The sequence below is a fragment of the Heloderma suspectum genome, chromosome 5, assembly GCF_057233095.1.
Source record: "Heloderma suspectum isolate Gila_16-S chromosome 5, 16-S_ref, whole genome shotgun sequence".
NCBI classification, from domain to species: domain Eukaryota; kingdom Metazoa; phylum Chordata; class Lepidosauria; order Squamata; family Helodermatidae; genus Heloderma; species Heloderma suspectum.
Window position 1 is genome coordinate 146,518,005 of NC_139462.1, and position 24,380 is coordinate 146,542,384.

The 24,380-nt window shown below is 43.2% G+C and overlaps 1 protein-coding gene across 1 annotated transcript in view; it reads right to left on the reverse strand.

The window, feature by feature from the left end:
* Positions 1-24,380, reverse strand: part of CNTNAP2 (contactin associated protein 2) — a 2,014,778-nt gene that overhangs the window by 492,971 nt on the left and 1,497,427 nt on the right. The window contains exon 13 of the mRNA XM_084857751.1: positions 2,829-3,029. Coding sequence (XP_084713877.1) covers positions 2,829-3,029 — 201 coding nt within the window. The remainder of the gene's footprint in view (positions 1-2,828; positions 3,030-24,380) is intronic.

Consider the following 24,380-nt stretch of genomic DNA (forward strand, 5'->3'; position numbering starts at 1 on the left):
GATCTTGACTGCTGTTCCTTCTCCTGCCTGTCTGTGCTTTGCTGAGCCTGGATGGGGCCTTCTTGGCCCATCCCAAAACACCCATTTCAACAAGTCCACTCCTTTCTCTCTGCATCCATGCACGAGAGAGTGCTGTTGCTTACTTATGCTTCAAAACTAGGTCCCCTTTACTTCATAGCTAGGTCTCCCATTAGGGTTGCCAATGCCTGAAAGACAAATTCTGGTTCTTTGCTAGGACTCCAAGGCAGAGCCAGAGAGGTCATGGGGCCGTTCCTGGAAGGGCCAATGGGCACAGCCTGGTGAGATAAAGTTGTGATGCCTGTGCACCTGGGGGAGAAGCCCAGAGGTAAAAGAGCAAAGTCTGGCAGTAAAAAGACAGAGACCAAAGAAAACATTACATTAATTTAAGTTGTACAATTATGAGCTGTGGTTGGACCACAGCTATTTTGTATGCTAAAGAAAAAAAAAAGTATTTACTATTTCATGTATATAACATTATGTGGCATTTAGTGCTTTAAGTTGTAAAAGCAGAAGACTCTTACTTATACTCAGAAAGTATAACTGTCTTTTATCTCTTTCTTCTCCCTGAGCCTGCCAATTTTCCTCCTCTGGTGCCAGCTGCCTCCACTGAACTTGGGGGAGTGGGGACACGTAAGGACCCAGCAGTCTCTGTTGTTGCTTCTATGAGCATGTTTACCCCCACCCCAAGAGATACTGGGGTGTAATCTTCTAATGGCAGCAGAAAATCCTTCGGTCTGCTAGCTTTTTGGCCATTCAGCCCTGGGAGGCAGAGCTGCTGCAATCACAGAAATGGTTGCATGTTTTTCTGTGCCAACCTGGTTGACACCAAAAATTCTGACAGCTGTTCTGTACCTGCATACACCATTGCATGAAAAACTACAACAACCCCGAAGTGCTTAGATGTACAAATCCAAGCATACAGAACGAGGCAAGCAGTTGATTTGGCTTAGTTTGATGTTAGCATTTGAGCAGGATGCCTCATTGTGATATGGCATAATAAATAGTGTCACCCTACAAAAGCAAAACAAACAAAAGACAATTGTGGGTTTTACTCATTTTTTTCCCCTGCAAGCCAATGTGATTTATTTGTAAAATCCCTAGTGAGAAGAAGCCACACAAAGTCTTGTATTCTGACATAAGTGGAATATCATTATGTATTATAAGACAAAATTATCACATAGTAAACAGAAAGGGGAAAAGGAACAAAAATGAGTATCAGGGCTGGCCACTTGCTGAACAGAGCTGGAGAACAGATCGTTCACAGAAGAAGAAAATGTATCGGCTTCTGTTTTCTTTAGCAGAAATCACTGTTATAGGATGTGTGCAAACTATCCACTGGTATTATGCTAACAATACAATTGGATCCTTTGTCACAGTGAGTATTAAAATGATTTTCTTTGGTATGTTTTCCCCTCTTCCTCTTTTGGAGCAAAATACCAGGTAAAGAAACACAGTAATACACCTAATTCCCTGAGAGCATCCTGTACTCCAGACCTGAAATGGATGTAGTTTAAATATGATATAATAAAACATAATATGGGTTTTCTTTGTAAAAACCAACAGGTTCTTTGAAAACTCCTTCTAGGATCAGCAAGTCAATGGTAACATCTATTTTTAAGAGTTTTAGCTAGACCATCTCTAAGCTGAAAAGCAATGAAGTGCCTTTGATTATCTATAAACTTTGAATTAACTTGTGGGGTAAAGTGAAGCATTTGCCTTAACTCACCTGTTCATCATTCTCTGTTTGAAAGTTTGCTAGTAACATGGTATTTCTTTGTGGTATCAGACCGAAATTTTGCACATTTGTTCAGAGCACAATTCTGTGTTTCAGGGTCAACCCATAGCTAGAAACCACAGCCATTTTCAAGTAAGGAAGGGAAGATGCAAAATACATTGCAATGCAGTATCTTCCTTGAAGACTGACTTATTGAAATAAAGGCAGGTGTGCATGTTTAGGACACAATTCCACATACCAAGTTTGCCCTTCACATTCCCACAGACCATCACATTGAGGCCACCAAAATCCTGAAGCAGATCTATTATGCAGAGGAACAGGAAATCTGAGACACATGCACTTCTTGATCCCCCTGTATTTGCATCATATCCAGAGCTGCTCTAAATCAGACCTGAACCTTGTTTATAATAGCAGGACTCATCCCTGGAACATGTGAAATGCTAGGAAGAGTACGCAACTGAGTGTGGGCTTAGTTCCTTTCTTTCACTGCTGAGTAGCTGTGGTGAGCCCATTCTCACACATCTGAGACCAAGGGACAGGCTTTCAGGTCAGAGGGTGTGGCTTCCAAGGAAATGCTTGAGCCCACTAGCTCTTTTTCAGAAATTCACCACTGTCCTTTTGTATGGAAACAAGATGGTGACAGCAAAGAGAAAAAAAATGTAATTTTTTACATTTTACAAGTTGGAGAGGAAAAGGTGTGTGTATGGAAAAGACTGCTGTTTCTATTCGCAGCATTAAAACTTAGAGACTATAGAAATGACACCATGACACACGAGACACAAAAATCCTATATCAGCAACACAATATGGAAGAATATCAAAATGATGTTAATGTGGGTGAGGTAGTTAAAATAAAGGGCAATATTTTTTGTTCAGATATGGGGTGAGGTGGATTCATACAGCCGCATAAGTAAGCCTGAACCCAAAATGATCTTTGGATTTGATTCAGTGCTACTGCAAAACCAAATTGTTTAGAAAGACAGCAGTGACATTCCACCTCCAGCCTACTTGGGCCCCACTGCAAAACCAGAAAAATGGTTAAGGATAGCAATGACATTCTACTTTTAGCCTACCTGGGGTGTTCAGCAACCTTGACAGTTTACAGAAGTAGGAGATGAACTGCTCACAATACTCAGCGCTGCCAGTAATGGCTGAGATCTGATCCATGGTGGCACTGTAATTAAGCTGTAGCAAAGCATGCTTCTCAGGTCTGTTGCTTACCACCGGAGATCGCTCCTGCAAATCATGATTCACAGTAGTCCATACTTTGTCCTCTGGAAGAAAAAATAAAGAACAAATCAAGAGAAGGGATGTTTTCAGCCCTGTTTAAAAAATTCTGGGGTTGTAAAAGGAGACACTGTACAATGATCAACGTCACAGACAGTGGTAATGGTGAATTGGGCAAGGCTGGGAAGTCGCATAGGACAGAGAATATGTACAGTCACTAATAATGTGGCTATTGTTATTTTTATAAAAAACTGTTGTCAAAGAAAGGTGACCAAATTACATTCTGGAATCATCTTCAATAGCCATATGAATCTAAACATGTCTTTTAAAAAAATCTTAAAATCTCAGATAGATGGAGTTTTGATGGATATTTTATTTGAGTTTGTTTATTGAGAAAGAATCACCCCCTCCGCTTTTTGGTAATTGGTATTACCTACTTTTGAAGGATCATGGGATACTGAGTGGTCTAAATTGGTGGTACATACTAAAACAGTTTGCTCGTTGAGGGCTTGACAGATATAACTGGTTGGCACACTTGGAAAATACCGAGTTTGGTTATCACTTTCAGGATGGGATGAATTCTTCTTCCTTTGGCCAGACAGAGCTGTACCTTTTGCTTTTCCCTATACAGTGTCACGTATCTCAGTTTACCTTACTAAATTTACTTGGGGCACAATCCCAGCAGGTTTAGGTAGAAAAAAGTCCAACAATTCCCAGCATTCCCCAGCCAGCACAGCTGGCTGGAGAATGCTGGGAGTTGTGGTAGGTTTTCTATCTAAACATGCATAGGATTGTACCCTTGATCAAGTTCTGTCACCTCTGCCAAAGTACATTGTCCACATGGCGAAACCAGTCAAAACATGGGATATCCGTGATCTTATCTCCGAAGTTTTTATTTTTATCTAACAGTAGCCATGGGAGGCTCTTAATTTGAATAGAGCAATAGTGCAGGCATGGGGTTTTCCTCCCCCATAACAGTTCCATGGTATAACTTATAACATGTAGTAACATACAATTGATACTATATTTAGAATACTTCAGAGAAAGGAAATCTATTTTTCTGATCAGTTCTGTAACATATATTGGAATTGGACTCTATTTTCATGCTTCGTAAGTTAATGCTCTGAGCTCATTTATGTGCAGTGTCATTTTCTTTTCTTTCTTTTTGTTCCCTTTCCTTTTCAGAATGAGACTACCACACATATTTTAATAAAGCACACTGTGATGAAGTGGGGATTAATCTTGATTAAAGTTATATAGGGGCTGGGGCCCCAGAGTTTATACAGCCTGCTATAAACTCATCTTTGCATGCAGCAAGATGCTTTGCAACCTGTCAACATTTATTATACCATAAAGCACTTTACTCAAGTTCAGTTTTGATGTGGTAATAATACTGCTTATTAGATCATTGTGGAAGATGATAGCATTTTGCTTATTGGCCGTGGGCTATGGACAAAATTAGCCAAAAGTGAACCTGTCAATGGATCTGAGTGATGTTTCATATTTACCAGCACTATGACCCTTTTACTAAAAGGTTGTCAGCTAATAAATAAGTCTTAAGGGTAGCACAGAAGATAGGGAAATATACAGTGTTGTAGTAATGGTAGAAAATAGGGTTGGATCTACATGTGTCAAATCATTTTGGGGATGAGGGAAGGGGCTGTTGTGGCAGAAGGGGGATATTTATCTTCTTTCCCCCTTTTTCCTTCCTTTAAAACAATTTTTTAAAGCAACTGGCTTTAGCAGGCAGCACAGCAGCAGCAGAGCTCTGGCCACTATTTGTCCTTCCCAAAGTGCTTCTGGGAAGGGCACCAGTGCCTGGGAAGGAAAAATGGTGGTGGCAGCAGCCAGGGCTCCATTGCTGCTGCTGCACTGCCCCCCAAAGCCCCCCAGCAAAGCTGGAAGCTTTAAAATTGTTTAAAAGGAGGGGTGGGAGGAAAAAAGGCAAGAAGTCTGTTGTCACTGGAAGCCCCACCAAATCATTTTGTGCTGCCACCCTCTTTCCTTCTGTTTTGTTTTGGGGGTTCACCCTGAATTGGCCTCCAAATTCAAGTGACCCCCTCCCCAAATGCAAACGGCTCTAGGAGAAACCACAACTGGCAGGATTCTCCCTTCTATGAAAACCTTGGAGGTGCAAGACTTCTGTCAGGCACTAGACCTTACACATCTATGTTCCTTGGCCAACAGTCCTGGACCTTCCAAAACTTTCTTGCCTATCCACTTCCTTCCTGTCAATAACATACATTCTCTCCTGCCCGTATGCAAAGTATTTATTTAGAAGATGCATACCCCACTTTTCATTCAAATGATCCTCAAGTTGGATTACAACAGACTAATAATACAATGCAAAACAACAACAACAAAACTCCATACATGCACACAGAACCCAGCAGATCTTATTCCTCTGGCCAGTGTGCTTCCCCTTGCTTCTACAGTCTCTGAGCAATGGTCAGTTGGAGTACAGTATTCTTTCTAACCAGGAGGGGGTAAAGCAAGCTTCCCGCAGCTGCTCCCTCTCTAGCGGCAGCCAAGCTGTTTTCTTCTTCTTCTCCTTGCTATGATGTTCTATCTGGGCAGTATGGAGTAGGTACAAACTCCCAGTGACCCTTAGAGTTCACCAGTAGAGTCCACCAATCCCAAGGCTGGTGAACAAATCCCAATCCCAAGGCTGGTCCACCAATCCCAATCCCAATCCCATCACTATCTCTTGATCCCCTCCTTTCTTCAACTGTGTGCTTCTATGACCAATTATTTCATTAGATCCTTGAATTTCACTCTACTGCCTTCTTGCCCCACTTCCTTTATGCTCCTTTACTCTCAGCCAGCCTCCCATGAGAACATAAGAAGAGCGCTGCTGGGTTACATAAAAGGTTCATCTAGTCCAGCAACCTGTAATGCACAGAGGCTAAAAAAAGAGTTGAGGCTTCTAAATTATCTTAGAAAAAAATATGAAATTTAATAACATAGTAAAATGCTCTGCACGTTTCAGTGACAACCCTCTTCAGGGACACATGGATTCAGTTTTCCTAGTAAGGCAGATGTTGAGAGACGCTGGGCATTTTACTATTGTATTAAATTTAGTATTTTTTATATTTTTAATCCTGTTTCGAGGGACACCCCGGCTTGCTCTGGAAGCTGATTCAGAGCTTCTGAATCAGCCCCAAATTGCCTCAGGCCAATCCGAAGTCAGGCCAACTCACTTTGGCCTCTGAATTCAAAGCGAGGTCTGGACAGCTGAAGTGCTCCCCCCCGCCCTGCCCCGTGAGACCCCCCCCCCAGCTGCACTAGCCCTGTAGCCACCCTCACCCAGTCCCCTGCTCCTCCTTACCTGGACCTGAGAGAGCACCTGCAGCCATTGCTGTCTTGGAGGGAGTCGCCGTTTTCTTTTAAAATGGCGACTCTTCTTCCGGTAAGTAAATGGTGTGTGGACTGTGGCTATAAAGGGATATTTACACCTGTAATATTGCGTAGATGGCCCCTTTACAGCCATAATCTATGTACCATTTACTTACCGGAAGAAGAATCACCATTTTAAAAGAATATGGCGGCTCCCTCCAAGATGGCGATGGCTGCGGGCGCTCCTCACGGGTCCAGGAAAGGAGCAGGGGGTTTGTGCAGCTGGGCGGTTGGCTGTCCAGAACGGGCTGAAGTGGCCTAAAGCACTTTGGAGCAATTCAACCCACTTTGGGCCATACCCAACCTGATCTTGGACTGGACTGCTTCAATCTGAATCACCCTGATCTGCTTTGGGATTTGGGATTTGGGCCGAAGTGGCGCACAGCCCTAATTTTGAGGCCTTGCCTCTTTTTTCTCCATACCATGCACAATCGTATAAACCTCCATCACGTCCTCCTTTACTATTTTTCTAAACTAAACAGCCCCAAATACCAGTTCGGGCCCAAGCCATTTTGCCATGCCACTCCACCCACTCCACTACCCCCATGCCCTGCCATGCTGCCAGCAGCTACTTCCTGCAGATGCCCTGGTGCCACAGAGAGGTGGCTCAAGCTCTTGAGAGGCTTTGCCAAGCCAGTAGCAATGGGACTTGGCCAGGTGAGACTTGTGGGAGGTGCATGTGTGTGTGTGTGTGTGTGTGTGTGTGTATATATATATATATATATATATATATATATATATATATATATATATATGGTCTCTCCCCACATGACCTGGTCTCAGTCTGCAGTTGGCCACTGCCCAGTTTGGTTTCCCAGCTGCCACCCAGCCTAGCCCGATGCTGGTGGCAACAGAGGGCTTGGCTGGGCAGCTGCTGCTTGCTTTCTCCTCTGTTAAAGTGCCAGAGTCTTTCAAAGAGAAACGTTTCATTTTTCTTGACACAAAAGAGAAAGTGACCCAGCTTCAGAGCCCAGCAGGCAGCCTGCCTGCCTGCCTGTGGAGTGCCGAGCCAGCGCAGGACTCCAGAGGCATAGCAGGGTGCTGACCTGGTCTCGGAGTGCCTGGTTGGCAGTGGGGATCCAGCAGCATGGCAGGGAGCCTGCCTGGTTTCAGGACCCCCAGCCCTCAGGCCTTCCAGTGTGCAGCAGAGGATTCAGATGAGGAAGAGGCGATTTCCCTGGAGGTAGGACAGTCAGTGCCTGATTCAGGGCCCTCTCAGCCACAGCCCTGCCATTAACCTCTGGCTCAGAGGACGTGTCCCTGGCAGAACCACCATCACCCCAGCCTCACAGAAGTCCCAGGCTATAAAATCACATGAGGGCTCTTTAACAATCCAGTCAGCTCCTCCATGAGGAGCAGAGCTGACTGCACTACAGGTCTTATCAGCCTAGATAAGGCTTCAGTTGGTTTTAGCTACTTGTTGAGACAGCATACTATTATCCTAGTAGGAGACAGTTCCGGGCCAGCAAGACCCACTTGGAGCTATCCAAGGTCCTTCTTGCTTCCTGGGTTGATCTGCCGTCCTGCCTTGATCTTATGATCAGCTTCTCCCATGAGCCGCAAGCGACCACAGAACAGGACACCTAGCCCCGGAGCATCTGGTCAGGCAGCTGCCACCTGGATCAGCAGCAGCTGGGGCGGGGCGGGACAGTGCACCTGCACTGGTATGGTGGCTGTACAGCAGTGGGGACTCACTGATATTCATGCATACACTGATGCATGTGTGAACAACATTAGGTTTTTAAAAAAAATCCCAATGTGCATCAGTTTACACTTAATTACATTGAACTGCATTTACCATTTCATTACCCACTGACTTAGTTTGGAGATTTGCGGGGGGGGGGGGAGGCTCTTCACAGTCTGCCTTAGTTTCACCACCCTAAATAATGGGTGTTATTTGCAAACTTGCCCATCTCAGTGCTCACCCATTACCCCAAATAATTTAGGAACCAGTCCCAATTCAGATCCAGAGGGGACCCTACTTTGTATCTCTCTCCATTGTGGGAACCTGCCAATTGATTCCTGCTTTCGGCTTCCTGATTTTTTTTTAACTAGCTACCAAGCCATAAGTGGACCCTTTCCCATCATGCTGTGTGAACCTGCCCTAGCAAATGGTTTCAGGAGAGTCTTGTGACCATTGTGAGGGGGACTATGTTTTCTCAAAGAGTGGAGCTAGATGGAACATGAGGAAAACAGGGAGTAGCCGGTGCCACAAGAAAATTTCCTTCTTTGCAATTATCTCCTTGGTTTGTGACAAAATAGAGATGGGATGAATTTAAACTGTTTATTTTAATGTAAAACACAGCTGAGTACTGTGGCAAGTGGCCTCCCAGAGGCAACATCTAAAGCCATCTCAACAACAACAACAACAACAATGCTTCTTTTTCCCATGCTGCCTCTAGGATGCTGCTCTTCTAGGGTGGTTATTTGTGCTTCACCAAAAAGGAGGACAAAAGAGGATGGTGATTTGCACAAAGTTTACATATGCAAATTTAGAAATACTTATTATAAATTCAATAGAAATACAATACACCTCACTTTAGTGTGGAACTGTGACCAGGTGACCTGGCTGTGCACCTTGCTCAGTCTGCTGTCCAGGTGTTAACTGTTGATGAACAACTTCAGGGCCCATCTCTTCTTCCTTCTGATGACTCTTTATATATATACCAGACTGGATAGCCCTTCAAACAGAGGACACCTCAAAATAGAGGACAATCCTCTAGCAGCCCTTCAAATAGGGCAGTGTCCTCTGTAAAAGAGGACACCTGGGCACCCAACACATACCACAGTGCTGTTGCATGGACTTTACCACATGTCCCTTTGCCAGAATAGTGCCCTCTGGAGAGTCACTTCCTTGCTCACTTCCCTCTGCCCTCGCCCAAGGCCCTGGAGTGTTTCTGTATTCCGCTTATCAAGCTGGGAGAGATCAATACTGGCTCCCTACCTTCTTGCACCTCATCGTTTGCCTGCCCAGAAATAAAAAGCTGCAGAACTCACTTGGTGTTGTGAGTTCAGCCACATACTGAAATCTTGGTAGCTCTTAATCTGAGATTGCAAGTACCATATTTTCCATTAAAAAAAATAGAAGAAAAAAGAAAAAGAACAGGACGTCCCCCAGGAACTTCTGAATTAGTTAATTCAGGGCACTCTTTAAAATCCAGCTTGTCTGGTGCACCTAGTATGAACTGTACTAAGGACTATACATTCAAGACTACAAAGCTTTTCCCAAATATTTCAAACACATTTTTAAAAGAGCTGGCTGTCCAGTAATCCTCCTCCACTATGTTAAAATATTAAAAAGGAAGACAGGAGCAAGATTCTTTTAGAAATGGGATTTTGGTACAGTTTTGCAAAGACTTCTGAAAATGCATTCTCTGCTACTCTTCCCCAATGTACTTCCATTCCAACAGTTCATAATAGACAAAAGGCAAGATCTGTGTAAACCTGTGTGGCTGCTTGCACTGTGCTTGTACAAAGTCTCAAGTGAGGCCATATGGCATTTTGCATGAGCACTAAATTCACTTAGCAAAGCAGATGTGCCATATAGTAGCTGAGGATATTAAAAACACAGGAGCCCATGTAAATACACTTTGGCCTATTCTTTGCTAATGTCCCATCTCAATTAATGGGAAGTGTAGAGCTATACCTGGTATATGGAGCTGAAGATTTACGCTACATTATTGAAAGGTTATCTTGACATCATGGTGTGTGTCCCCACACACCCCGAAGCCTCTGTTAACTGCCGTGCATAAGAAGAAGGTTATGGTTGAAGGTGAGGGACATATAGTACTGTTGTTGACAGTCCTTGAAACTACGGATAATTACATGAACTAACGTCAAAGAATTGGAAGCCTTGCATCCTACTTACATTGCAGCACTTATTGAATGGTTAGAGAATCATCAGGACTGAATTTTTTTTATCACATAAGCACAAACAACTAGGTTTATCTTCAGCGGGGGGGGGGAATGTATCCTACTTTATAAAAGACAGTCCTCTATTTGAAGGTCTGTCAGAAGACAGTCCTCTACTTGAAGGTGTCATCTATTTGAAGAACTGTCAAGGCCAAGTCCAGTTTAAAGCTACAGAGCCATAAGAAGGGAGATCAGGGGCTTGAAGTTGCCCATCAACAGTTAGCACCTGAACAGCAGCCTGTTCCCACTCTCTGGGCATCACCTGGTGGTCACACTCTTTCTCATTATGATGAGATCTATTGTATTTCTATTTAAATATTAGTAATTATTGGGGCCGCGGTGGCTTAGTGGTTAAGACTCTGAACTGCAGACTGGAAGGTCGGCAGGTCAGCAGTTCGAGACCCGAGTGCTGCGTGACGGAGTGAGCTCCCATCTTCAGTCCCAGCTTCTGCCAACCTAGCAGTTCGAAAGCAAGAAATTGCAAGTAGATAAATAGGTACCGCCTCGGCGGGAAAGGTAACAGTGTTCCATGCACCTTGGTGTTCAGTCATGCCGGCCACATGACCACGGAAGCGTCTTCGGACAGCGCTGGCTCTTCGGCTTAGAAACGGGGATGAGCACCGCACCCTAGAGTTGGACACGACTGGTTGGGGACACTTTTTTTTTTAATTATTCCTACATTTGCATCTGTAGATATGAATCAGCTAATACAAATTTATTATTATTAATTATTATTTTCATTTCTATACTGCCCTATAGCTGAAGCTCTCTGAGCAGTTTACAACAATTCATAAAAAAATACATTTTAGAGCCTTATCCCTGTAGCATGCCCCCTTGGGTGCTCCTCGGAAAGAAATCCAGCATTTTTAAAAAATACCCAACTCCATGCCTTGGCAATCCTCCCCAAGAAAAGAGGTCATGCAGCTAAAAAGGCAATTGGTTCATCAACTTAGGTGGCATAGCTGATGCCATAGCTGATGCCTTTTATGTAAATCTGTGTCTTTTGTCCTCTCTTTGGGGGATGCATTTCCTCTTTTTTGGGTGACGCACATGGCCACATTCATTTATCTGCCACTGTGCCAAGATCATGTTGAAACTATGGCTCAGTATGCACATTCACACACATAACTTGAGCTTTCATCTCTTGATTACTTAATACTTCATGACTCGCAGCTCAGTGTGTGAAGTGACTCATTTTTGTCTGCAACACTTTCTTAAGAATGCACCCCCAATACAGTGGTTTGAACATTCTATTTCTGGTGATTAGGCTGTGATGGCTCATTTACACATGTAAGTCAAGATATGATGCCACATCCAATGAGTAGAGATCATATATGTAGTGAGACTTTGTGGCTTGGGACCAGCATATGTGCCACCTGTTTGGTTGCTGTGCTGTTCACCACAGGTGTTGGGGACCAGGGTTGGCGATTTCAGAGGAAGAAAGGGAGGGCTGGCACATTTGGATGTCCTGAGATGGGACAAAAGGGAGTCTGAACCCTGCTTGCAATTTATGACTCTGTCTAGGCCAATCCAAGAAAACCAAGTGGATAGTGGGCAGATGATTTCCCATGGGTTCACGGTGCAGGGTCTTCAAGCCCACTTGCTTTGTTGGGTTCAGTTCCCTGGGGGTTCTGTGCAAAGAATCTATGCAAATTCAGGCACAAATGCTCCATATGTGGAAGTCAGCACCACTTTATGGAATTTTAGGAGCAATGCCCAGGGAAGTCATAGAATCATAGAATCATAGGGTTGGAAGGGACCTATAAGACCATCAAGTCCAACCCCCTGCTCAGTGCAGGAATCTAAGTCAAAGCATCCCTGACAAATGGCTTTCCAGCTTCATTTTGAATGTCTCCAGTGTGGGAGAGCCCACTACCTTCCTAGGTAATTGGTTCTATTGTCAGGGAAAGAAAAAAACCTGGAGCTTGTTGACCTCTGCCAATGCCTGGAATCTCATCCTTGCAGGGACATCAGTATATACCAGTGCATCCAGGGACTTAGGATACTTTTGCTAGGGGCACAAGAAGCATATTTTGCCAAAAATGAGAAATCCATGGTGGGCATGAAACATATAGTGACAGACAAAATTAACAAAGAAATGCAGGCAGGTGGAAATTGTAGGCTTTTTTGTGACACCCCCGTTACCCACCTTGCACCTTTCCCCTCTAGGGATAGTGCCCAAGAAGGTCCCTGGGCATGTCAGCTTGGAGTGATAATTGTCTGGTCCAGTATGTTTCCTTGCAGAGTTTGGAGGTGTGACAGGGATCCTAGAAGCTTGAATCAGGTATGACAGAAGGTAAATATGGAAATTTGCATAGCATTGGATGATCACGGGGAAGGAGTTTTGCCTCATTCCAACATCAAGCATTCCTGGGTTGAACTATATAGAGCAAATGGAGGACACACATCAGATGAAGGTAATGATACTTTCTTACTGCAGAGGGGCCTGCAAGATCGCATTCTGGGAAGGTGGGGGAAGAGCAACTAAGCAGAGATATGTTCCTCTTCTGTGGCAGGGATATGAAGGAAATTTATCAGGTAGGGACAATGTTAGGTGAGCGCTGTGAGGGACCTTTATGGTGAATGGCAATTCCCAAAACTTGCTGTTCAAGGTTGTGGGACCTGTGGGGAGGGTAGAGATCGCCATTGGGGCTAACCTGTCCCACCTGGTCAGAGTTGTGTGGCCCTGGGAGGGGTGACTCTGGAAGGTCTCCCTACTCACCTGCAAAGGTATGCCTTAAAGGAAGGGGTGGTGACAATTGCCACCCCTCTCCCTAGGCAGGGTAGGCTTGCCTGAATAACTTGCAGGCTAGTTGCCCATTGGACTCCTTTATAGGTTAGCTTCCTGCACAGTCACCTTCACAGAACTTCACTGCATGTTTAAATAACGTGGCCCTAATTCAAGGCACATACTTGGGTCTCAACTTTTTATTTCTGGTTCCACAAGCCCAAAATGCAGTTTCCCAACAGTTCATACTCCTGTCCTCGCCCTCAAGAAGTTTTCTCTTGTAACTGTTTGCTCAGTCATATAATAAATACTCCCTACAATATGTTAGGAGCCAACTGAAGTCATGTGTGGAAAAGAACCAATATAGTATAATTGGCTCCAGTCGTACGTTTAAAAATACGCAAAGCCAAGCAGATGGATCCTCCACAGGGGGCACAAGGTATTTCCTCTAATGAGATGAAATTCTGCAGGTATCTGGAGGCTGTTGATTAGCTTAATGCTCAGAAGACCTATTTCAAACACAATGTAAATTTCACAGAAGGAAATATATATTTAGCTATTCCCCACTATAAGGTCAATGTTCTCTGAAGAGATGCAGAGAGAAACATTTTTGCTTCCCTCTTTGCTGGATCTTAAAGAACATTCTGTGCTCATATGGCTCTGTTTGTTCTAGGAAAATGAGGAGAGTGAATCCCAGTTGATCAGGGCACAGAGGTTTGAAGTGGCAGAGGGCACATGCATGGGTGCTGAATCACACAACAGGAAGTGGTCAGGTGTCTTTAACTCTAGGACGTAAGAAGTTGGCTGTGCAGCTGATTCCAAAGTCAGCGTTGTGGGCAGACAGGAGTATAGGAATTAGGCATAGCCAAATCTGTCAGTTTCGCTTTCTCCCACATTAAAAAATGTAAAATCTCAAGTTCTTTCTGTCCCAAATATGAAGAACTTTGTGAATGTTGGTAAATTCTGATCAAAACTGAACTGAAACAAAATTCTCACCCTATCTAGTATAGGATAAAAATCCTACTATGTATTGTTATACGTTGGAAGGGTTGCTCTTAATGACTACGCAGGGTCCCTTCCAACTCAGTGCTTCTATGGTTGTAAGGTTTGGGTCCGGACAATAGGAGGCAAGCTTAAGTGGTCAAAGCCAAGCATTGGGAACATGCCTTTCCTGTAAAAAACAAAAATGAGATTAGTTTCAACAAAATCTAAGGAAATGGTTAGGGACTCCTTCAAGACAGGGGCACACCTTTCCTTCTCCCCTCCTCTAAGGATGAAGTCATCAAGCTGTGAAGAAGCAGGAGGGTTTTTGGGAAACTCAGATGGAGGGCTTCTTCACACAGAGCTTTTATCCTGCTATTGAGACTGCTTACTCATGGAAGTTTTCGGGCCCTTTAGATGACGTTGTGAACCTCCAGGGCATCTCCTGCACTAAATGACCCTTATTCCATTGTTAAAAAGATCGGAGATAATGAGCTGTTAAATTACTCCACTTGGGTTCTGCTTGAGTTCCCTCCATGTAAAAGGAAAAGCTACAAGAAGAGGAGCTAGATCAATGAAACATATGGAAGACTTAAATAAGGGGGAGAAGGAGGGGGAAAGGGGGGGGGGAAGAAGCACATGTAAAAGGAGTCTGTTGTGATCCTGCATTTAAAACGGAAGCAGAAAGCCCCATTTTAAATGCAGGATTTGGGGCTGGTGTAGAGATGCTCAGAGTGAAAGGGTTTACTTGCTCTTTGGTGGAAATCCAATAGTGCTATAGGTTTCCCTAGAAATGTAATAGGGAAGAAAAATCTGTTGGAGCCTTAATGCTGTCAACCCCCAACTTATGCTCAGCTTGTATGTACATGTAAACAGCCCTTTATCACAGAAACATAAGCCTCCTGTGACTTCTTCTAAGGAAACTGAACTCTCTGGTCATGCATTGGAACCCCTGAAACTTTTCAATGCTCGGAAATGGGTGCACATGCGAAACAGTATATTATGGGGATTAGGCATACTTTGGCACATGAACACATTCAATCTCTCTCAAACTGGAACCACATGGAACCTCATGCATCATAATCAGTTATATACAGTCATTTCCATCATGACTTATGGACAGTGTATGCAATCAGAAAAATGAAGCAGCAAAAGCTGGACTCTGCCACCTGGATGTACCAAAGGTGAAGGGAGGTTGTGTGTTTGAATCTTCACCCACAAAAACAACACCCCCGCTCACAGAAACAAACAAAAAAACCCTTCCCTACCTGTAGAAAAAAATAGCACAACAGGGAGAAAATCAGCCTGATCTCTTCTCCCTATCATGCTACTTTTATTTTGAAGGAAGTTTTTTCACTGCAGTTCTTTCAAACATGCAGCCCCCATATGCAGCTTGAAATAGTACAGGTAAAGCTTTACTGCTAGATTCTACTGATTGTAGACTGCAGCTGAAGTACATATGTTTGTTCAGGATGGCACCCTATATTTCGTTATACTACATCACGAGCAAAGATGTTTTAATGATGAATTCTTGATAGTCACGAAATAAAGTGAGCTTTTGCATTATATATATATATATATATATATGTGTGTGTGTGTGTGTGTGTATACACACATACACATACATGTTCATACATACATGCACACACACACATACTGTATATATATGAAAAGAATTATTTCAGAGAACTGTACATGAATCACCCAATGTATCCCAGGTCATATGGGACTAAGTAACATCCCATTCACAATTCTATACATACTTCTCAGAAGTAAGTCCTACTGAGTTCAATGGGACTCATTTCTAAGTGTGTTTAGGACTGCATTCTCATTAATGACCTAAGGGCAAATGGTTCTGTTACCCTAGGATAAGAGCATGTCTGAGAAAGCGTGTTTAGTAACAAGTTGGATACATAACCAAAATGGAAACTGTATCCCTGGAAGGAAGAGGAATGCAACAGACAGTTAAGAGAACCATGAATTCTATAGCATATAGTTTTAAGTCTTCATTGAAGGCAATAGCAAACTGCATGCTGCCTTTCAACATATAAGGCGGAAGGTAATACTGCACCAAATGATCAATTTCCCCCTTTCATTAATATCCCACATTTGTTCCTCTCTCCCTTATAATCCTGTTGTCTCAAACCTGTGTTGTAAGCAGCAGAAACTAAGTACGAAGACCAGGATTCCCCCCTGCTGCCACTGCCATATGCTTTGAAAAGATTTTTTTTAGGCTATTGTTAATCAAAACTATGGCTCTATTAATCTCTGAAGATTTCAGTTGTAATATAGGTTGAGGGAACAGAAATTGGTGTGAATCCTATGAATAACTGTGAGAAAATTAATGTCCCAAATCCCTCCACATTTGCAAAGGACAACCATCTCTGATGTGGATATCCATTATAGTTCAATCATCAAACCACACAAGTGATGGCAAGATTCATTCAGGACTGGTACACAGATCTGAGTTAGGCTCTGAGCTGGAAAATGTCCCTTACTAGTTGCCTATTTATTCTCCAGTGACTCTCCTTGGATTTGCATTGTACATACCAAACTTTAGTAACTAAAGACTTCATCAAGTCATCCTAAATGGCTTGGCCATTTACTGGCCAAGATACAACCATGGTTAAGTCATCCTGATTTCTAAGGCCCAGTACACACTAAGGAGCAATGTAACCAGCGCTATATTAGGTTGTCCAGCAGATCAAGTACCCATTTAAACCTACTGGCTACACGGTGTGCCACAATATGGGGCCTGAACCTTCAGGACCATTGACAAATGCTAGTGGGAATGTTTTACACAGCAGTATGCAGTGGGTGCCTGATGTCACTACACCAGTTTATGTCAGTGGGAACTTTGGATATAAATCCCCTGCCCGGAAATCCTCAACAGGTCACAAGGAAAATGCAGCCTTTCAGGAGCAACTGCTTTCTACTGGGTAACATGCAGAAACCCACAATTTACTTAATAGCTATGTCATATTTTCACCCCCTGTTGGGTTACTCAATTAAAGATATCAACCACCCATGTCTGTCTGCAGTAGTTAAGGGCAGGGAATTATCACAGTGTAATTTTCTGCTCTGGCTCAGCTCTCATTCATTTTACTGGGACGTGTGCAGGAGAATTTCCCAGTGGATTGTGCCTTAAGATTCTGATCTTGACTGTGGTCAGTCAGGCAGGATTTATCTCATTCTGATCAAATAATGGAAAATACAAATAAAGCCAATTTGGGTTGATCTTTACAGTTGGAAAGTGACAACAACATATAAATATAATATTCCACAAAGTAATATAGATCACTGAATTCTATATCAGGAGCAAAAGCAGGCCAAGAAAGAAGGGAACAAAAAAAGTTCTGCAATATATGCAAAATGCTGTCAAGACTGGAAGCACAAATATCTACTACGTCTGGGCTAATAAATTACCAGATGATAGAGATGGATGAGGGGGAATATATACTGTTGCACTCCATGCACTTAAGCAATGATTCTCCCTTCTTCACAAGATCTGTTGCAACACAATTTTCATTATTATTTTTGTTTTGCTCAAGGTCAAGGTCATTTTGTAAAGCCAGTAATAGAAGACATTATGCTTTGCCCATTTCTGCAAGAAGAGAAAAATGTATTTGTAATAACATTTTCCATTTTTTAAAACAAATGAAAACCATTTCTACAGTTTTAACCTCTTTCTTCCAAAAAAGAACTTCAAAGCTATGTTTTGTGAGGTAGCACAGAAAAGCATTACTGTGTATGATTTGGATCTACATGTTTTAATTTTATATATCTTTGTGAGATGATAATGAACTGGCACTCACATGGCTACAACCTAGGGCAGAGGTAGGTAATGTGGTGCCCAAGGGCACCAATGTGCCCCTGGACACCTTTCTGGGTGCCCATCAAGGTACTCTATACAGCTCCAACTTTTTTTCTTTTTTTTTTAAACCAACCCATTTTTTTTTTTTTGTTGGTTTTTTACCAGCAGCTGGGATTGCTGTGAAATAGGTTTCTGTTGGTCCTGAAAACTGTGGGTTCAAAAGAGTTGCTTACTGTGTTGGGGCTCATACTGCACTACTGCCTCAGTCTTTTGTCAGGTTACTTGTCCTTTGCCATACCTTACATGGCAGCCATTTTGTGGAGGTGCCCAGGACAGTTTCTCAAATTGCCAAATGTGCCCACAGCCCCAAAAGTTTACCTACTCCTGACATATAGTAATAGGGCTGTAGGTAGAAGTTTCAAAGTTTCACAGCCAAAGCAAGAAGTTTGGGGAACTATAGAACTTACTTGCCCATCAGGCAAGCACCACATGGACTGGGTCTTTAATGTCTGAATGGCTTTCAGGTGTATCCTACCCCTCTACTTGGAAACGCAGTTTGATACACGCTTCCTCAGTTATGTCAGCCTCCAGTCCTAGACAGCAATATCTGACCATGCTGCATATGTAGGATTGCCATATTATGAGACCCCCAAATCTGGGACACGTAATTTGTATATTATGCAAATTATTTGCTAATTATGCAACTCATATTGTGTGCTGGGAAAGGTTTAACTAATGCCTTTCCTGCTGATTTCCCACTTCACCCCTTTCAAAGTTGCTTTATGAGAATAAAACTGATAGTTCTTAGATACTTTTGCCTATAATGTCTATTTGAACCTTCAAAGGCTAAATAAAAATGAAGACAATTTTATATATTATAAAAAGTCTAAAGGCGCAATCCAATGGCCACTAGACAGTATCTAGATAGCCATAGGATTTTTCATTTTCTGGGAACTGAGCTTGAAGCCAGCACTCTGACTCCCCTCCCCCCCCCGCCTCATAGGTGATGCGGTTCGTTCGTGGCTCAGCACTCATAAGAGCAGTGTGAAGTGGCCGAAAAGGGGGTGTTCCCAGGGGCGGGGTGGGGATGGCAGAAGGGCCATTACAATGCTTCCTATGTGCCTCCAGCCTCCACCGCCCTGCTTCGAGGCGCCCTGGCTAGACAGCTGGAAACTGCCATCTAGCTGCAAATACAGAGCGGCTGGAGCGTGGAGGAGGAGATCTCCTCTGCACTCCACCTGCCCTGCATTGGATAGTTGGTCGCCTCTGATTTTGGAGGCAGCCAACTATCCCCATAGGATTGTGCTCTAAGTCTGCAATCCATTCCTGAGTGTAAGCTGCACTGAACATAGCAGGCCTTACTTCTGTGTGGGATTGTGCTTTTAGTCTAATAAAATAACTATCAACTCACAAAGGCTGCAGTGTCCTTCATAATTTGTTCTTCCTTTTCTCATGTATGGAAAAGCCTTACTATATTCCTCTCTGTATGTAGTTTAGTGCTTTCTCTTTTAATACTTTTAGGTGGCATTTTTATCTCTGACTCAAATACCCCTATTAAAAATAGTAATAGGAGTATAATGCTATGCATGTTTATCAGAAGTAAGTCCCATTGGCTACAATCCTATAATACTTACGGGGGAGTTCAATGCAACGTATGCTAAGTAGCCATGTACCGGATTGTGCTGTTAGTTACTAAACTTTATAAGAACTTTTCCCTAGCACTTTTGGAACATAAACTATTATTATTCCTTGTACACTGTATTGGATTGGAGGTTAGGAACAAATTAGGGAGAATGGGGGAAAGTGTGATTTGGGATTAGGAGGGAGGGGGAAAGAGTGGGGCTGGGCATTAGGATCATGGGGAGGGAATGGGATCTGTGGTTAGGAGGAGGGAAGTGGAAAGGGTGGGCTTGACAACCTTAGGCTTATCTCAGGCTTCTGAAATCATTTGGAGATTCTCCCTGCCCTCAGAAATGAAGCCTAGAGTTTTGTAGCTCTGAGACTCTTATCAAAAAATGAAGTTGCACATTAATAGGAGCCCTGCAAAATTGACTCAGAGATATGATCTCCTTTAGGACATCAGATGGGTGAAACAAAGGTCAGATAGACTTTCAGACAATATGCAGTTCATGCAATTTAACCTGTTGCATGCATCCCTAACTCTCTCTGACCGAACTAAAGCCGATTATCACTACAGAAATGGGAAAAGGCATGAGTGAGGCACTGCTCAGTTTAACTTGGTATGATCATGTGATGCTTTGCAGGGGCAAAAGTGCAATATACATGTGGCTGCATGCAAGTCAATGGAACATGAGGCTTCCACATGGAACTGAGCACTGAATTTGTGCTGGGAGTGCTAATATATGCTGGGTGTGCTATTTCTGGCCAAAAAACCAAACCAGCCTTTGGCAGAAAGTAAGCAGATGGAGTGGAATAGTGATGGTAATAACTTCTTTTGCAGCATTTTAACAACCCCGAGTTTCAAACTACACATGGATGTTTCAAGGTTATTTATTTATTTAGGAAGTGTTGCGGGGGTGCTGTGAAGTCCATATATCATAGAATCATAAGGTTGGAAGGGGCCTACAAGACCATCAAGTCCAACCCCCTGCTCAGTGCAGGAAGCCTGATTCCCAGGTGGTCTCCCATCCAAGTACTAACCAGGGCTGGTCTCTGCAGAGTCCACTTTGGCCCACTGACCCTTAAGACAAATCCTTGATCAGAAGTCCCAAGTGCCCTAAAGGGATGCACACAGGAGGGGCAGGGGGCATCATTGTGTCGCCCCATGCCACTAATACTTACCCTGCAGGCTATTTTTATTATCAAATTCCACTCATCTACTTGAGTCCTCCTATTTCTCTCCCCCATCCCATGGCTGGGAAAGCCATTAATCACACCTTCTCCCCAACACTGCTGCTACAATCAACTTCACAGATCCCACCACAGACTGCATGGGGTTGGACTCGATGGTCTTATAGGCTCCTTCCAACCCTACTATTCTATGATCCCTAAAACACCAACACTCCAGCAGACTGGATAATAACAGTGGACCACACCGCTGGGTTGTCATACACTACTCTCTCTCAGATCCCCTCCCAGCAATAACACTGGGCTACTTTGTAGGGCTGATGTAACCCACACTTTCTCCGCCACAGGGCCTCCCCCCCCCACAATATGGGTATATTAATGGCTGACTTTATTTCTGTTGGCATGGTAATTTTTCAAAATGTTTCTATTATAATTTCAGAAAAATTATAATTATGATTATTTGCATAAAATAAGAACTGTGTTAGAAGGAGCATGAACTTTGCTGCTTGTTTTGTGGTGGATATGCTACTGCCCAATCACACTTACACTACAACTCTGAATTTCTTAATTGTTTTCTATGGGCAGGAATCACTTGTCCACCAGAGAAGACAACAACAACAGAACTAGAGAAGTCCCTTTTCCAGATAATAAGGCTGTCACTCTACAGTTTTCTTTATCTGTATGGCTTTCACAATTTCCCTGAATATCAGCCATACACGTGACTTCACTCACTGGCTAATAACATTGAAAGGTAGTAGCGGGCTTGTTTCTCACAGTACAATTGCACATTATGTCTTGTATTTCTGATTCTACAAAGGCTGGAGACTTGTTTTTTGGAAAACAAAAGCTGGGAATCCAGCCCAGCTAATGTAGCAAGCAGGAACTGGGTTTCATGGCTACAGTTCCAGGTCAAACCGAATCATCCAGGTAACATGGCAACTCTAACGTGGAATCAAATGACTCTCAATACTAACTGCTATCATAGGGAGGAGTACAGGAAATGGCCAAACATGGGCAGCAGACATCCCTAAGAACATGGACTCATATCTTCCTCTACTTGTAAATTAATGGGTAGTGGAATTAAGGGCAGAGATGGGTCAAAATTTAGTTTCTGTTCAGTTTTGATAAGAATTTATCAAACCCTCAAAGTTCTCCATATACAGGACAAAAAGAACTTCAGCTTTAAAAGAACTGAATGTGGGAAAAACTGGAGCTAACAGAATTGTCCAACCAGGCCCAGGGCTTTGAGTGCTTAGCTCTTTAAAGTCTGGGTTTGAATCCCTGTGTAGTCAACCATGTTAGTGCTGAATTAGGGTTGCCACTTTTTCTGACAGGCTGTTTATCTTTATCATCTTTATGGCAGGCAGGTACATCATTGTCCTCTCTATGCTTGGAATAGCTGTACCTATTGAATTTGGCTGGTGCAGATGGTGTCAGGAGTGCCCTAGCTGCCTCTTGCAGTCCCCACCAATAGCCAACTCAGGACACAGACGACGAGGAATTCTTTCCGAGACTTTATTCCTTTATGACTCTTTCAGAATACTAGTCGCTAGCGCCAAAGCAAGGAACAGCACTGGGGAAAGATAGCTGAGTAGCCTAAGCTCCAGGTAAGGCAGTTGGTCCCCATTTGAAGGAGAATCACGGGAAGACCCTGAACTTATGGGCTACGGAGAGATCCTCCCTCTTTCCCTTGGGTCCTCAGGACGCGACCGTTGCTTGCACGCCAAACGAGCACTACGCCTCCTTTCCATGCCCTCCATCTGTTGTCGCTCCCTGCGTCTGCACCGAGTGTCCAGCAAGCCCCCCTGCAGCGCTCTCTCACTGCCAGGGTCACTATCTATCTCAGGAATGCTGGCAGGAGGAATCTCTGCCAGCTGCTGTGCTTGTGAGAGATGAGTGCTGTTCCTCCTCAGAATCAGAACTGCTCTGGGGCTCTATTGGCTCAGTTTCCACCCTGACAGATGGATGAGAATTTTGTTTCAGTTCTGGTTTGTAAGGATTTACAAAAGTTCTTCATATCTGGGAGAGAAAGAACTTGAGATTTTAAAAATTCAACTGTGGGAGAAAGTCAAACTGATAGATTTGCCCATCCCTAATTAATGGTCTGCTCCTTACCTAGGGAAGGTGCTTCACTGATTAATTCCTGCCAGCTCTTGAAACAGGGAAGGCTGCTATGGAAGTAGCTGAGAAAGCTCTTCTTCACAGTGGCCACATTTGGCCTAGTCAAAATGTGTTGCCTTCTTGGTAAAGCTCTGGCCTTCTCTCTCTCTCTGTCTTTTTTTTGTGTGTGTATCGAGGTTTTTTTTACGTACTGTGGCAAACAACTACAATGGACTTGGAGTAGGGATGTATGAGAAATTTGTTTCAGTTAGTTTTTGATCAGGACTTTTACTCAGTCTACTCCTTCTGGATCACACATAAACTTGGACACAATCTGTGGTTGAGGTCTGTACATTTCCGAGCTTGCAATGTGTTTTGCGAATCAAAATAAAAAATAAAAAAGCATTTGACAGCATGTGTACATTTGAAAAATGTGCACAGATGCACTTTAATCAATGGGAGAAGAATGTGTACATTTCAGAAATGCACACAATTGATGGGTAAACTTGGAAAAATATCCATGAAAATATGTACGGATTTTCATGTGAAAAGAAAAAGGCAAAGCTTGCCATCTGATACAGACTCAAGTCAGAATGAGCTTCAACATGTATTTCGGAGAACTTTGGCAAGCTCGAGTTTCGTTGATTTGCACATCTCTAACCTGGAATGCTTCTGTGCCCCTTTGGGAAAAACAAGGGGAAACCAGGGGCTTCCCTTCTGAACACTGCCTCAGTGTCTCAGGCATAAAAAAAAAATCATGCCAGTTTAGTGATCCAGGGACTGTGAAAGAGAAAACACACTTGTGGCAGAATAGTCATGAAGATACTTTCAGCAGTGTTACAAGATTCACATCAGCAGTACAAGCATCTGTGTGTGTGTGTGTGTGTGTTTGTACACTGCAAGATGGATGACTCCTCCAACTCATCCACTGCTGACTCATTCCTTTTTAAAACAGCATCTAGCGGAGCAAACAGGAGGAGGCAAGAAGTCCTGATTTTTTCACGTGAATAGTGAATTGCAGCACTGTGAACTTGCTCGCCTCTGTAGGCAAATTAATTTAAAGAATTAAACATCAGAGTGCAGAACCATACCCCTGAAGACTGATTAAGGAGTCAAGGAAGAATGCATCTCTCCCTCTTTTGTCTCTTTTTAAACACACTTGCCTCTTTTCATGGCTCTCATTATGAATCTCACTAACGAATGGGTGTAATATGCCATTTCAATGTGATTTTAAATGTTTCATTAAAAAAAAACCATTAATCCACTCTGAGCTTTTATAGTTTTACTGATATTAGGATTATTTAAAGAAAAAACCCCACAAGCCAGGAAACACAATAACCTACCATCAGAGAGCAAAGCTCTTTGAAAAATACCTCTCCTCATAGGATTGAATGGTTTGATTCTTAGGTCTGCTGTCTGTCAACTTGACAAACAGCATCACTAGCAAGAAGCAACCCGGTCTTGATGTGACATGCCCAGGAGTCCTTGTTTGAAATGTTTGTTTCCTAAGGGCAACAGAGCCTTGAGGAAGGAGAGTGAATAAAGAGACTTGTTTGTAATACAGGTGGGCCAGTGCAGAGGTAATAGCTCATGCTAACCACGCTGTGATAGGTACACCTATTTGCACAAAAATGATTCACACATTAATATCCACAAACC